The sequence below is a fragment of the Garra rufa genome, chromosome 13 (genome assembly GCF_049309525.1).
Source record: "Garra rufa chromosome 13, GarRuf1.0, whole genome shotgun sequence".
NCBI lineage: Eukaryota > Metazoa > Chordata > Actinopteri > Cypriniformes > Cyprinidae > Garra > Garra rufa.
This window is the reverse complement of record NC_133373.1, coordinates 4,292,075-4,306,620: the sequence shown is the minus strand read 5'-3', so window position 1 is coordinate 4,306,620 and position 14,546 is coordinate 4,292,075. Positions and strand designations below refer to the sequence as shown.

The following is a 14,546-nucleotide window of genomic DNA, read 5'->3' as shown; positions in this document are numbered from 1 at the left end:
CTGGAGGAAAAAAACTTAGAGACAAGTATTATTATTCCTATTTTTACCCAAAATAAGGTGTTAATATACATGTAATATAATTTTTCATTCATACAAGAAATCACTAATATGGACAAAGGTATACACTTAACTCCAATAGAGACGTTTGTACGAAAAAAGGGTTATCTCTGTTCTTCAAGCCATATCGGATATTTTTATATGAATAAACTATAAATGCAATGCCATGCTAATTAAAAGCCTTTATCAATTTATAAAATTATAGCCAATATAAATAATGATTTGCCTTATTCTGTGATGCAAAACCACGTTAGATCACAAAAGGAGGGTATTTCAAACACTCGACCTAAATAAATTTGGAGCAAAAACATGTTATTAAAATGTTTTCAATAGACAACTGGTTTGTAAACAGACTCAGAACAACGCAAAATCCATGCACGCGTCTTACTGAGGTAAATGTAAACGTAGCATGCAGAGCTGTCTGCGCTATATAGCTCTTGTGGTACTTCGATTCTAAACATGTAGCTTTCTGCACAGCGCCGTTTCAAGTCGAGCGCACAAAAATCTAATTGACATTCTCGCGACCGCCGGATTCGTCTGTTGGACGGGCCGTCACTGGACATATATCTGCATTGGCGGGCTTGCCAAACAGAAGTGAATTCACAGCTACAGCCTTCTGGGTGGAAATGTTTTTTCTTATTTTTGACCTATTCTTTTTTTTTTTTTTTTTTTTTAGCTTCGTTTAATTAAAAACATTTAAATACAATAAAAAATATATAAATAATATTTAAACTCAATAAGTATATTTTTAATATATAATATTTTTCCCCTGCGCCTCCCCTGACACGCTCTGGCGCCCCCCTGGGGAGGCGCGCCCCACACTTTGAAAACCCCTGATATAAACAATATTGCATGTTATAAAGTAAGAATTGTGAGATATTAACTTACAATTCTGAGAAATTGTGACTTTTTTTTGAATTGTCGCAATTCTCAGAACATATCTGTTTTTCCCCCTCAAAATTGTGAGATTATGTCTCACAATTCTGGGAAAAAAGTCAGAATTGCAAGAAAAAAGTTACAATTGCAAGACACGAACTTGAATTTGTAAGTAAAATAGTCAGAATTGCGAGTTTTTATTCTGTGAAAAAAAAAAAAGTCACAATTGCCAGATGTACTCAATTGCGAGAAAAAAGTCGGAATAGTCAGTTTTTATCTTGCAGTTCTGAATTTATTTTGAGCAATCAAGTATATATTATGCCAGAATTCACAGTCATAATTGACTTTATTTCTCGCAGTTAAGTTTATATCACGCAATTCTGAGAAAAAAAGTCAGTATTGCGAGATATAAACTCGCAATTGCGAGAAAGTCTAAATTGCAAGAAAAAAAGTAAAAATTGCCAGATGTAAACTCCGTTGCAAGAAAAAAGTCGGAAATGCCAGATACAAATGAGATACGAGTTTTTATCTTGCAATTCTGACTTTATTTCTCGCAATTAAGTTTATATCACGTGATTCTGAGAAAAAAAGTAAAAATTGCGAGATATAAACTCAAAATGGTGAGAAATAAAGTCAGAATTGCAGATATAAACTCAACTGCAAGGAAAAAAGTCAGAATTGCAAGAAAAAAAGTCAGAATTGCAGATATAAACTCAACTGCAAGGAAAGAAGTCAGAATTGCAAGATACAAACCCACAATTGCGAGAAAAAAGTCAGAATTGTGAGACAAACTTGAATTTGCAAGGAAAAAAAGTCAGAATTGCAAGTTCTGACTGTATTTCTCACAATATCACGCAATTCTGAGAAAAAAAGTCAGAATTGCAAGATACAAACTCATTTGTGAGAGAAAAAAGTCTGAATTGCGAGTTTTTATCTCTCAATTTTGTCTTTTTTCCTCAGAATTGCGAACTCAGTTGCGAGAAATAAAGTCAAAATTGCAAGATATAAACTCATGATTGTGAGAAATAAAGCCAGAATTGCGAGAAGAAAAAAGTCAAAATGTAAACTCAAAATTGTGACTTTATTCCTCACAATTGAGTTTAAATCAAGCAATTCTAAGAAAAAAGTCGGAATTGTGATTTTATGTCTCGTAATTCTGACTTTATAACTTGCAATTTCAAGTTTATATCTCAGAATTCTGAGAAAAACATTAAGAATTGCAAGATAAAAACAAAAACTTTTTTTTTAATTCAATGGCGGAAATGGGCTTCCATAGTAGGGCTGGGTGACATGGGTAAAGAAAATAATGTTACAGTATCTCAAATGTTTTCAGTCTATATTTGATAGCCGTTGTTGTCAGCTAGATTTAAAAAATGTTTACATTTACAATTTGATTATACATCCAGTTAATAATAAAGACAGACATTTTCCACATTTCTTTCACTATATTAATGTGAGATTTAATAATATTTCATAATTTTCTTTTATATAAAATTACCTAATATTACATAGTAATTAGCAGGCGTATGTAAACCAGATTATGTGACGTTCCTGTGTGATCTTTAACCTTTCAGCAGCCCGATCAATGCTAAGAAGGTGAACAGCATGAGCAGTAGCAGTGACTCATATGTGGGTCTTTGGAGGAACTACCTAATCCTCTGCTGCAGTTCTGCCACCTCTTCCTCATCTTCATCCTCCTCATCCTCTTCCTCATCGGCCCCCGGCTCTGTCCGCTGCTCCCCACCTGAGACGCTGGCATCCACCCCAGATAGCGGATATAGTTACGACTCAAAGGTCAGAGGTCATAGCACCTTATGACTGTTGAATTGATATATTTGCACATTGCCTGATTTGGGACACATGTAAATAATAAACAAGATTGTGTACATGAATCTGTGTGTGTCTCTGCAGATCATTAGCATTCCGTCCCCTTCTTCCTTGTTCAAGCATGTGGTTCCCATGATGCGCTCTGAGAGCATGGACATCACTGAGTCTCTTGTCCTGGGGCTTGGCCGGACCAACCCTGTTGCCTTCAGGTACGTCTTAAGATCACCTGACAAAGTGCTGAAACAACATGCTTTACATAGATAAAATAATTACATAATTATATTGCATGTATTTGCATTTTATCCCTTACAGAGAGCTGTTGGAGGAGTTAAACCCCATCATTAAAGAGGCGCTTGAGAGGAGGCCAGAGGTGAGTTGACCACATTTTAACACTTTGACCCTGTAAAGGAACACTTGGCCTGTGACAGGGTTTGTACAAGGTGCTTAAAGTGCTTGAAATTGAAGGCCTGGAAAACCCTTGAAAATAACAAAATAACCTGAAGAGGTACTTGACAAGTACTTGAATTATGAAGACTGTATCTATGAAATAAGTGTTTAATTTTTATAACAAGCACATACCTATCTTTTCATGCAAAATATATTTAAAAAAAAAAGTTGTTGAAACTCTGAATCAGTTAAACCAATGGACAGATTCGTGAATCATTTGACTTCCGTTTGACTTTGCGTATCGTGAATCGTTTGATTTAGATCAGAACTTCGAAGAGGCTTCCCAAATCATTTGATTTAGATTGGAACTTTGCGAATCATTTGATTTAAATTGTAACTTTGCGAATCATTTGATTTAGATCTGAACTTCGAAGAGGCTTCCCAAATCATTTGATTTAGATCGAAACTTCACAAATCATTTGATTTAGATCAGAACTTTGCAAATCATTTGATTTAAATCGGAATCTTGCAAATTATTTGATTTAGATTGGAACTTTGCGAATCATTTGATTTAAATTGTAACTTCGCGAATCATTTGATTTAGATCTGAACTTTGTGAATCATTTGATTTAAATCGGAACTTTGCAAATTATTTGATTTAGATCATAACTTTGCGAATCATTTGATTTAAATTGGAACTTTGTGAATCATTTGATTTAAATTGGAACTTCGCGAATCATTTGATTTAGATCTGAACTTTGTGAATCATTTGATTTGAATCGGAACTTTGCAAATCACTTGATTTAAATCGGAACTTTGCGAATGATTTGATTTAGATCAGAACTTTGCAAATCATTTGATTTAAATTGGAACTTTGCAAATTATTTGATTTAGATCGGAACTTTGCGAATCATTTGATTTCAATTGTAACTTTGCGAATCATTTGATTTGAATCGGAACTTCACGAATCATTTGATTTAAATTGGAACTTTGCGAATCATTTGATTTAATTTGTAACTTCGCGAATCATTTGATTTAAATTGGAACTTTGTGAATCATTTGATTTAGATCGGACCTTTGCAAATAATTTTGTTGTTGTTGTTTTGGAGTATGGGATGTGTTGCCAGATTAACAAAAAAGTAATACATTTACTCCTTAGATGACACAAAAAACTACTTGAAAAGTCCTTAAAGGATCCTTGTGTGTTTTGTTTCTGCAGAACATGAAGCGACGCCGGCGTCGTGACATTCTCAGAGTCCAGCTGGTCCGGATCTTTGAGCTTCTGGCCGATTCTGGAGTCATCAGTCAGACGTAAGTCACACAAACTCAGAACATGTAACACACCTGATACTCACATCTTATACCTTAAACCTTTCTGGGCCCTGAATGTGTCAGTTGCATTGCTGACTATGCAGGGTCAGAAATCTCTCAGATTTCATCAAAAATATCTTCCGACAATGAAGCTTTTTTTGTATCCTAAACAGTAAGGTGTTTATGTATTGTTTGTGCAGTGCAAGTGGTGGTCTGGACGGGGAGTCTCACTCTCTGAACAGCACTCTGCTGGAATACGTGGATCTCACCCGACAGCTTCTGGAGGCTGAGAACGACAAAGATTCAGACACACTGAGAGACATCCGCTCTCACTTCAGTGCCCTAGTGGCCAACATCATACAGAATGTACCAGGTACACAGCCACAGGGCCTCTTCACAGAAACTCTTACAGTTAATAACTCTTAAGGCAAATTCACTAATGGAACTTTATGACTGTTTTTCTGCAGTGCATCAGAGGAGGAGTATATTCCCTCAACAGTCACTGAGACATAGTTTGTTCATGCTCTTCAGTCATTGGGCTGGACCCTTCAGCATCATGTTCACACCGCTGGACCGATACAGCGACCGCAACATGCAGATCAACAGACATCAGTACTGTGCACTGAAGGTACCATCTCAGAAAACACACGTTCGCGTTTGCATCTGCATCACCACAAAAACTTTCATAAAGTCTAAATATGTTATATGGTGTGTGTGTGTGTGTGTGTGTGTGTGTGTACACAGGCCATGTCTGCGGTGCTGTGTTGTGGTCCGGTGGCTGACAATGTTGGTCTGTCCTCTGATGGATATCTGTATAAGTGGCTCGACAACATTCTAGACTCTCAAGACCGCAAGGTAAATGCACTTTACTCACGTTTCAACATTAGCATCTCTAACTAATCAACTGTAACATGCATGTGGGTCAAAGACGTTAAAGGAGTAGTTCACTTTCAGAACAAAAATTTACAGATAATTTACTCACCCCCTTGTCATCCAAGATGTTCATGTCTTTCTTTCTTCAGTCGTAAAGAAATGGTGTTTTTTGAGGAAAACATTTCGGGATTTCTCTCCATATAATGGACTTCTATGGTGCCCCCAAGTTTGAACTTCCAAAATGCAGCTTCAAAGGGCTCTAAACGCTCACAGCCGAGGAAAGAAGGGTCTTATCTAGCAAAATGATGGGTTATTTTCTAAAAAAAAAAATTACAATTTATATACTTTTTAACCTCAAAGGCTCATCTTGTCTAGCTCGGCAAAACAAGCATTTGAGATTAAAAAGTATGTGAAATCCTGAAATGTTTTCCTCAAAAAACACAATTACTTTACGACTGAAGAAAGAAAGACATGAACACCTTGGATGACAAGGTACAAAGTCAAAGTACATTATCTGAAAAAAAAATTTCTGAAAGTGAACTACTCCTTTAAGATGTCCACGTCAAAAGAAATTTACGAAAGTTATTTTATGTCCATAGAAAGCACATTTCAATTTAAGTAAAGTGTCTACTTTAAGGTTTCAAAAAGTTTTTGGAGAATAAAATGTCAAAATTTGGTTGCCATTCAGTGTAACAATATTTATGTAAAAATTTAAAAAGCATGCTTATTCTGACTTCTACACATTAAAATATGTAAAATAATAAGAGAGCATATTCAATTTTCTTGTGTTTTAAATGAGTACAAAATCCTCACTGACAAATGGGCAAAACCTAGGATAGTGGCAAATTTTAAAATGTAGAATTACAACTAATTAGTATTTGGGGTGAACGTAATTTGTCTTTTAAAATGTCATAAAATGATTGTTGTTGTAAATATGCCTGGCAAGATTGTTACACTGAATGACATTTTAGTGGGTGTCTTCTGTAAATAAGGGGAAAATGTATGATATTTAATTTTTGCTCAGAAAAGCAAAAACAAAAATGCAATTAAATTAAACAAAACTTTTTAATTTTTTTTGTTTTTGAAAAACAGCAACAATTTAAAACAGTATTGCAATTACTGTTTTTATGCCTAAACCCTTTTTCATCTTTGCCCCTCATGTATGTTTGTGCTCAGGTGCATCAGTTGGGTTGTGAGGCAGTGATGCTGTTATTAGAGCTGAACCCAGACCAGAGCAATCTGATGTTCTGGGCGGTGGATCGCTGCTACACTGGCTCACGCAGAGTCGCTTCAGGCTGCTTCAGAGCCATCGCCAATGTCTTTCACAACAGGTGCGTAATACAAGTTCTTGTGGTAAATGTGATTCAATTTGTGTCAGTAATTCAGGTTAAATGAGTGCTGTTTGTTTGTTGTCTCTTGCAGGGATTACCAGTTTGACACTGTGGTTTTGCTGAATCTCATCCTGTTTAAAGCTGCAGACTCTTCTAGAGACATCTATGAGGTTGCCATGCAGCTACTGCAGGTCAGTAGAAATTTCTAAGCTTTTGTCTGTCAAAGGACACTGAGAGTGGCTAAATACGATCATATATGCTTGTAAATTAGATCCTGGAGCCCAAACTGTTTCGTTACGCCCATAAACTGGAGATCCAGCGCACTGATGGGGTCTTGTCTCCAGCCTGCCCTCTTCCTCACCTGTACTCAGTGTCCTACTACCAGCTCAGTGAAGAACTGGCACGGACCTACCCTGAACTCACTCTTCCTATCTTCTCAGGTACATACGCAAACACACATAAATGTAATGCTTAGTAAATCTAACATTGGTGATAACTTTTTCCTTTTGCATAAACTTTTGTAATGAGATTCTGTTGTTTTATTCAGAGGTGAGTCAGAGAATCCAGACAGCGCACCCTGGTGGCCGGCAAGTGATGCTGCATTACCTCCTACCTTGGATGAACAATGTGGAGCTCGTGGACTTCAAGCCTTCAGCACGACGTCAAGAGGAACCTTCGGCGACGGAGGAAGAGGATGAGGCCCATGAGAGAGATATAATGATGGTGAATAGTCGTCGCTGGCTGAGAGGAGAGGGCTGGGGTTCACCACATGCCACTACTATGATCCTCAACAACCTCATGTTCATGACTGCCAAGGTAAACTTATATATCTATAGGTATTTTATGTCTCTTTAACATAATTTTCCTATAGTTTTTTTTTTTCCCTTTTCCAGTTTTATTTTATATACACTACGTCAAAAGTTTAAAAAATGTTTTAATCTCTTCTGCTCACCAAGCCTGCATTTATTTGATCCAGCGTACAGCAAAAACTGTACAATTTTGAAATATTTTTACTATTTAAAATCACTGTTTTCTGTTTGAATATATTTAACAATGTGTAAATTTCGAAACTGAATTTTTAGCATCATTACTCCAGTCACACGATCCTTCAGAAACCATTCTAATATTCTGGTTTGCTGCTCAAAAAAGATTTATTATTATTATTATTATTATGTTGAAAACAGTGGAGTAGAATTTTTTTTCAGGTTTCTTGGATGAATAGAAAGTTCAGAAGAGCAGTGTTTATCTGAAATAGAAATCCTTTGTAATATCATAAATGTCTTTATCATCACTTTTGATCAATTTAAAGCATCCTTGCTAAATAAATGTATTCATTTCTATCATTTCTTTCCTCCAAATAAAATATACTGACACCAAGTTTTCTGACTGGTATAGTGTATTATGTTTTTTTTTTTATGTATAAAATGTTTTAATGTATAAAAGCTTTTTATTTTATATAAATTCTAAATTTTAGATAAAATTAATCAAAGAATCCTGACACTGAAGACTGGAGTAATGACGCTAAAAAATGTAGCTTTCATCACAGAAATAAATTACATTTTAAAATATATTCAAATGGAAAGCAGTTATTTTAAATAGTACAAATATTTCACAATATTGCTACTTTTGCTGAATTTTGCATCAAATAAATGCCGGTGAGCAAAAGAGACTTCTTTAAAAAACATTAAAAATCTTACTGTGCAAAAACTTTTAACTGGTAATGTAAATATATTATTTTAAACATTGCATTAATGTTCATATGGTCTGATTTTACAGTATGGTGATGAATTTGCATGGTCAGAGATTGAGAACGTCTGGACCACTTTAGCTGACAGCTGGCCTAAAAATCTCAAGATCATCCTGCATTTCCTCATCAGCATGTCTGGAGTCAACAGTGAACCAAGTCTCCTGCCTTATGTGAGTGACACCCGTCCTGACCAGATACTCAATCCTTACAGGGATAGTTCACTCAAAAATGAAAATTCTGTTATGTCGTTCCAAACCTGTAAGACAAATTAACACGGATTCACAATTATGTTTCTGAATGCATTTCCTAATATTTTGCAGGTGAAGCGTGTGGTGGTGTATCTGGGCAGGGATAAGACGATGCAGCTGCTGGAGGAGTTAATGTATGAGCTGGAGCTAACAGACCCTGTGTCCTCAGCTGTCACTCATATGGATAACCCACCTTACTACCGCATTACTTCTTCTTACAAGATCCCTTCTGTTACATCAGGTATACATGCTTTAAACCAGTCTGACCACTTGTATTTCTCAACATATGGTTAACCTAAGGTTAAGAATCACAAGACAAGTAGGAACAATTCAGGAATCCCAAAGATTACAGAAAAGTTCAGGAAGCAATCACATTTTCACTGACATTTTGTTGAAATGCTTGGCTTTTTCAGGAACAACGTCCAGTAGTAACACCATGGTACCTGGACCTGATGGACACCATGAGAGCAAAATCAAAGATTCCAACATGGAGGACAGGTAAACTGATTCTAGATTTAGCAAATGGGTTTCAAGAACCATTTGTGACCCTTGACCACAAAACCAGTGTTAGGTAGCACAGGTATATTTATAGCAATAGCCAAAAATGCATTAAATGGGTCAAAATTATTATATTTTTATTTTATGCCAAAAATCATTAATATATTAAGTAAAGATCATGTTCCATGAAGATATTTCGTAAATTTCCTACCATAAATATACCAAAACTTAATTTATTAGTAATTTACATTGCAAAGACCTTCATTTAATTTTAATTTTATTTATTTAATTTTTTTTGCACCCTCAGATTCCAGATTTTCAATTATTGTCCTATCCTGACAAACCATACATCAATGGAAAGCTTATTTGTTCAGCTTTCAGTTATAATGTATACATCTCAATTTAAAAAAAATTGTGGTCCAGGGTATCATTTATCAGCTATTGTTGACTGGTTGTTTTTTTATCTGTTGCGTTCTCAAAAGTACTAGATGAAGTTAGTTGGAACCAGAATCTAACTTCTGTATCTCTCTGTGCAGTTACACTCATTTGGACATCTACACTGGTCTGAACAGTAATCTGAACAGACAGCACCATCGACTGGAGTCTCGTTACAGCAGCAGCTCAGGAGGATCCTATGAGGAGGAGAAGAGTGAGTACATTAACATCACTATCCCTCTAGCTTCTGTTGGTGCTCCTGCTCTGACCAAAATAAAAACACTCAGCCTGAAGGCAGACTCAAAAATGTGTGGATCAGTGCAAAATTTACATTTATAGTGTATTAAAATAAATTATGATTCTTTCAGAAACGGCGAATCATTCAGTAACAAAACACCGCTGTATGTTGCTCAGAGATGCGCGACTGTTCTGCTGTGATCTTTGTTTGGAACTTTTTTTGTTAACCAAATCGAGCAAAAATGGTCAACATTGACAATATTGTACTAAAATTGACTGTATGTTAACTAGGGATGCACCGAAATGAAAATTCTTGGCCGAAGCCGAACAAAATTAAACACTGGGCCAAAGGCAGAATTTTTATTTTGCCAACTTTTTTCACCATTGCATAAGTTAAATAACCAAAATGTGCTTTTTACAGTTTTGTCTTGCTTTTCAAAAAAAAAAAAGAAAATCAGTTACAAAATAACAATTGAAAAATATTTACTTAACAATGAACACTTTTTAACATTCTAGCAGACATTATAGCCTACCAACAAAGCACAATTTAACTTAAAATTAATAAGTTAGTAAAATAATATTCTTTGGCTGTTTTTAAGACCACCTTCTTGAATTAAGCATGTGTTTTTAATGTACAGATAAATGTAACCTTGCTGAGCAAAGGACAATGTTATAATACATGTATTAATAGAGCTGTTGTAATGATTGCTATCATTATTTTTGTCTTTTTTATTTTATTTTACAAAACAACAGTAAAATTACAATTCTGACATTTATGAATGTTGACTTTTATGTTTGGTGGAAACCCACAAGAAGACTTGTAAATGCAGCAGATTATGAATGACTCTCATTACGCTGTTTGAGCGTAGATTTTCCTCACGCTTTGGACTTTAAACAGTTGAACACTCTGTAGTTAATTTACTAATGGTTTAAGGCCATTTCGCGATTTCAGTCATCTTACAGTAACCAGCAACAACCAGCCCTTTCTCTTCTCATGGAAGACATGCGATGCGATACTAAACAGTCTCTCGCTGTCGGTGCTTGTAATGATTTTTGCGTCTTTCTCTGACAGTTTCAAATGCTTCCACACTGCCGACATGTTTGCTGCATCCCTTCCTGTATTTTGATCAAATGAATGCAGCCTTGATGAGTAAAAGAGGCTTCTATTAACAACAGTAAACAATATTACAGGTCTCAAACTTTTGAATGGAATTGTTCGAACATGCTGTTTCTCTCTGTAGGTGACTCTATGCCTGTCTACGCCAACTGGCGTCTAAAAGTGATGGATCACAACCGGCCAGAGCCCCTTCCATTTCCTCCCACTGGTGGCTGCTGGTCACCACTGGTCGATTACCTACCTGAAACCACCACACCTGGAGTCTCTTTGCACAGGTGAAGGACATACTCGGCGTGTCCCACATCAGAGTCAGTGTTGTTCTTCTTAAACTTAAACTAAACAGCACATTGCCATTTGTTTACAGGTGTAACATTGCTGTGATCTTGCTGACTGACCTCATTGTAGACCACGGGGTCAAAGTGGAATGGAGCTCATACCTTCACCTGCTACTGCATGCCATCTTCATAGGTAACACATACACAACTGTGCAGTTTATTAAAACTGTTATCACTGGAATGTTTCTCATTGTGTGTCCTGCAATGCTTATTTGTGCTTGTAGGCTTTGACCATCAGCACCCAGAAGTCTATGAGCACTGCAAGCGCTTATTGCTCCACCTGCTGGTCGTCCAAGGCACTAACAGCAGCGTCCAGTCACTAGCATCTGTACTTCTCCGCAACCGTGAATTGAACGAGCCCAGAGTTTTGACAGTCAGACCCACACTTCAGGAGTTCAACCTCACAGGTGCTTCAAAGCAAAGATGTTCTGCTACAGTGATCCTATCCAGATTATTAATTATAATAACAATAATAAATGTGCATTGGTTTGTGTCCCAGGTGTCACAGAGCTGAATCCAGACTATCAGCCGTCTCCAATGACAGATTCTGGCCTGAGCTCCAGCTCCACATCCTCTAGTATCAGTCTGGGCAGCTCAGTGCTGCCTCACCTCCCTCCTACTCTTCTTAATGAAGTTGACCTGTCTGCAGAGCAGGATGAGAAGGTCAAAAACCTCATCGAGTTCATCAGCTCAAGGTGAGGGGCCTCTGATGGCCATTGTGTCACATTCTCCCTCTTAGGGTTGAGATTTCATTATCAGAGTTCTTCAGTTCAAGCAATAACATGCAATCCTGCTTGATAGTTTTGTATGTTCAGGAGTGGCTAATGAAGACTATAATGTTTGCTTTAAGAAATCTGTTACTGTTGTAAAATCTACACTACCAGTCAAAAGTTGAACTGTAAGAAGTTAAACAGTAATATTTTTAATAATTTTTAAACATTTTTAATATTTTTTTAAATTCTCTTCTGCTCACCAAGCCTGCCATTATTTGGTCCAAAATGCAGCAAAAGCAGTAATATTGTGAAATATTATAGAATTACTTTTATTTAGCAAGGATGCTTTAAATTGATCAAAAGTGATGACAAATACTTGTATAATGTTACAAAATGCAATTCTTCCGAATGTTCTATTCATCCAAGAAACCTGAAAAAATTCTACTCAGCTGTTTTCAACAATAATAATAATAAATGTTTTTGAGCAGCAAATCAGAATATTAGATTAATTAATGAAGGATCATGTGACTGGAGTAATGATGCTAAAAAAAATCAGCTTTGAAATCACAGGAATAAATTACATTTTAAAAATATATTCAAATAGATAGCAATTAATTAAAATTTTTAAATCTAAATTTCTTAAAAAAAAAACTTACTGTCAAACTTTTTACTGGTAATGTATTTTCAGGTAGTAATAATCATAATAATAGTGGATTTTAAATAATAAATACATATATTAAAATTATTAAAATAATCAGCTGTTTAAAGAAAAAACAACCATACAATGTTTTTACATTTATAGAGTATACGCTTCTTTTTTTATTTGAAAAAAAAATCCAATGTTTTGTTGTAAACATTTTATTAGACGTGATTTTGAGGATAAATTTGTATTCAACCATAAAACCAAGAATCCAGAAATTAAATAATCCAGAACTAAATAAATCAAATTAAAAATGTGTGTGTGTGGGGGGGGGGGTAGCCTATTCTTTGGAGTTTACAAATAAACAAACAAGTTTTGTTTACATCATGATAAATATCAGAAATATTTCATATTTTTGGAGCAGTTTACCTCAAGTCGCTTTGGATGCAAATGAATAAAACATTTAGTTCTTAGTAATAGCAATATTATGTCCAGCTGGAGTCCATGATAATATGTTGTTGTTCATCACATATCGTTCTCATAGTTGTCTCTTTTAGCATCAAAATACTGACTTCACATTTAAATAACAGTTGTGTTACTAAATAATACTTTTCTTCCTGTCAAGTTTCCCAGGATGCATACTTAATGTATATTTTGTGTTAAGCTACTGTATTTTTTCCTCTGCCTGCAGCCATGTCTAATAGGAGAGGGTATTGTTGCCTTGCATGTGTGTGTGTGCGTGTGTGTGCTCAGTCTCATCTGTGTGAATGTTTGATTCAGAGTGTTTTCATACATAATGGTTGTTCAATGAGAGTTGTGTGAGCTTGCTTTGCCTTTGTTTTGTGTTAGACATTTTCTGTGTCACTTCCTCTAATTCTTCTTTTCTGATTGGTTGGCCCATAGGAAGCGCGGTCCGCTGTGGAACCATGAAGACGTCTCTCCTAAAAACCCCAATATCAAGAGTGCTGATCAGCTTAGTGTATTCCTCCGTCATGTTGTCAACGTCTTCAAACAGACACCGTCCGGTAAGACAACAAATGCTATTTTCACATTTATATTAAAGGAATACTCATTATTTCTTAAGATAATTGAAGGGTTTCATCTGTGGTTGTGATGAGTTGTTGTTCTGTGTGTTTGATTAGGTTACCAGTTGGAGCAGGAGCTGAGTGAAGTTGCTCTGCAGACCGCTCTCTCTTGCTCATCACGGCATTACGCTGGTCGCTCTTTCCAGATCTTCAGAGCGCTAAAACAGCCACTCACAGCCTCCACGCTGTCAGATGTGCTTTCCCGTCTGGTAGAGACTGTGGGAGATCCAGGGGAAGAGGCTCAGGTATATAGAAATGTCCCACTCTTCAATACTGTCCCACTGTTTGTTTGTTTTTTTGTTTTTTTGCTTCTGACCTGATTGGGCTAGTACTTCTGATTTTTTTTTTTTTACTTGCTCTGCCAGCATATTTGACCCTAAGTAGTTATTTTAGGAAACATACCAGAAAAAAAAAAAAAAAAAAAAAAAAAAAAAAATATATATATATATATATATATATATATATATATATACATACATATATACATAATATACATTGTCAGAAAATATTTATATTTATAAATGCTGTTCTTTTGAGCTTTTTATTCATCAAAGAATCCTGAAAAAATATCACAATTTCTAAATAAATACTTTGCAGGGCAACTGTTGCAATATATAATCCAATATAGATCATTCTAATAATAAATCAGTATATTAAAATGATTTCTGAAGGATCATGTGGCACTTAAGACTGAAGTAATGGCTGATGAAAATTCAGCTTTTCATCACAGGAATAAATTAAATTTTAAAGTATATTACAATAGAAAACATTATTTTATATTTTAATAACATTTTGCAATAGGACAGTTTTTTTCTGATTAAATAAAAAC

General features: G+C 35.5%; 1 protein-coding gene across 5 annotated transcripts in view; it reads left to right on the top strand.

Annotated features, from left to right (window-relative positions):
• fryl (furry homolog, like) overlaps positions 1–14,546 on the top strand; it is a 132,161-nt gene that overhangs the window by 80,083 nt on the left and 37,532 nt on the right. For all 5 annotated transcript variants that reach the window (XM_073816671.1, XM_073816672.1, XM_073816670.1 and 2 more), the window contains 21 exons: positions 2,508–2,727; positions 2,845–2,969; positions 3,073–3,130; positions 4,367–4,458; positions 4,659–4,831; positions 4,926–5,086; positions 5,203–5,313; positions 6,508–6,662; positions 6,754–6,853; positions 6,934–7,102; positions 7,210–7,478; positions 8,439–8,579; positions 8,730–8,898; positions 9,071–9,155; positions 9,692–9,804; positions 11,069–11,219; positions 11,309–11,412; positions 11,504–11,686; positions 11,779–11,974; positions 13,536–13,657; positions 13,775–13,962. In XM_073816671.1, coding sequence (XP_073672772.1) covers positions 2,508–2,727; positions 2,845–2,969; positions 3,073–3,130; positions 4,367–4,458; positions 4,659–4,831; positions 4,926–5,086; positions 5,203–5,313; positions 6,508–6,662; positions 6,754–6,853; positions 6,934–7,102; positions 7,210–7,478; positions 8,439–8,579; positions 8,730–8,898; positions 9,071–9,155; positions 9,692–9,804; positions 11,069–11,219; positions 11,309–11,412; positions 11,504–11,686; positions 11,779–11,974; positions 13,536–13,657; positions 13,775–13,962 — 3,085 coding nt within the window. The remainder of the gene's footprint in view (positions 1–2,507; positions 2,728–2,844; positions 2,970–3,072; positions 3,131–4,366; positions 4,459–4,658; positions 4,832–4,925; positions 5,087–5,202; positions 5,314–6,507; positions 6,663–6,753; positions 6,854–6,933; positions 7,103–7,209; positions 7,479–8,438; positions 8,580–8,729; positions 8,899–9,070; positions 9,156–9,691; positions 9,805–11,068; positions 11,220–11,308; positions 11,413–11,503; positions 11,687–11,778; positions 11,975–13,535; positions 13,658–13,774; positions 13,963–14,546) is intronic.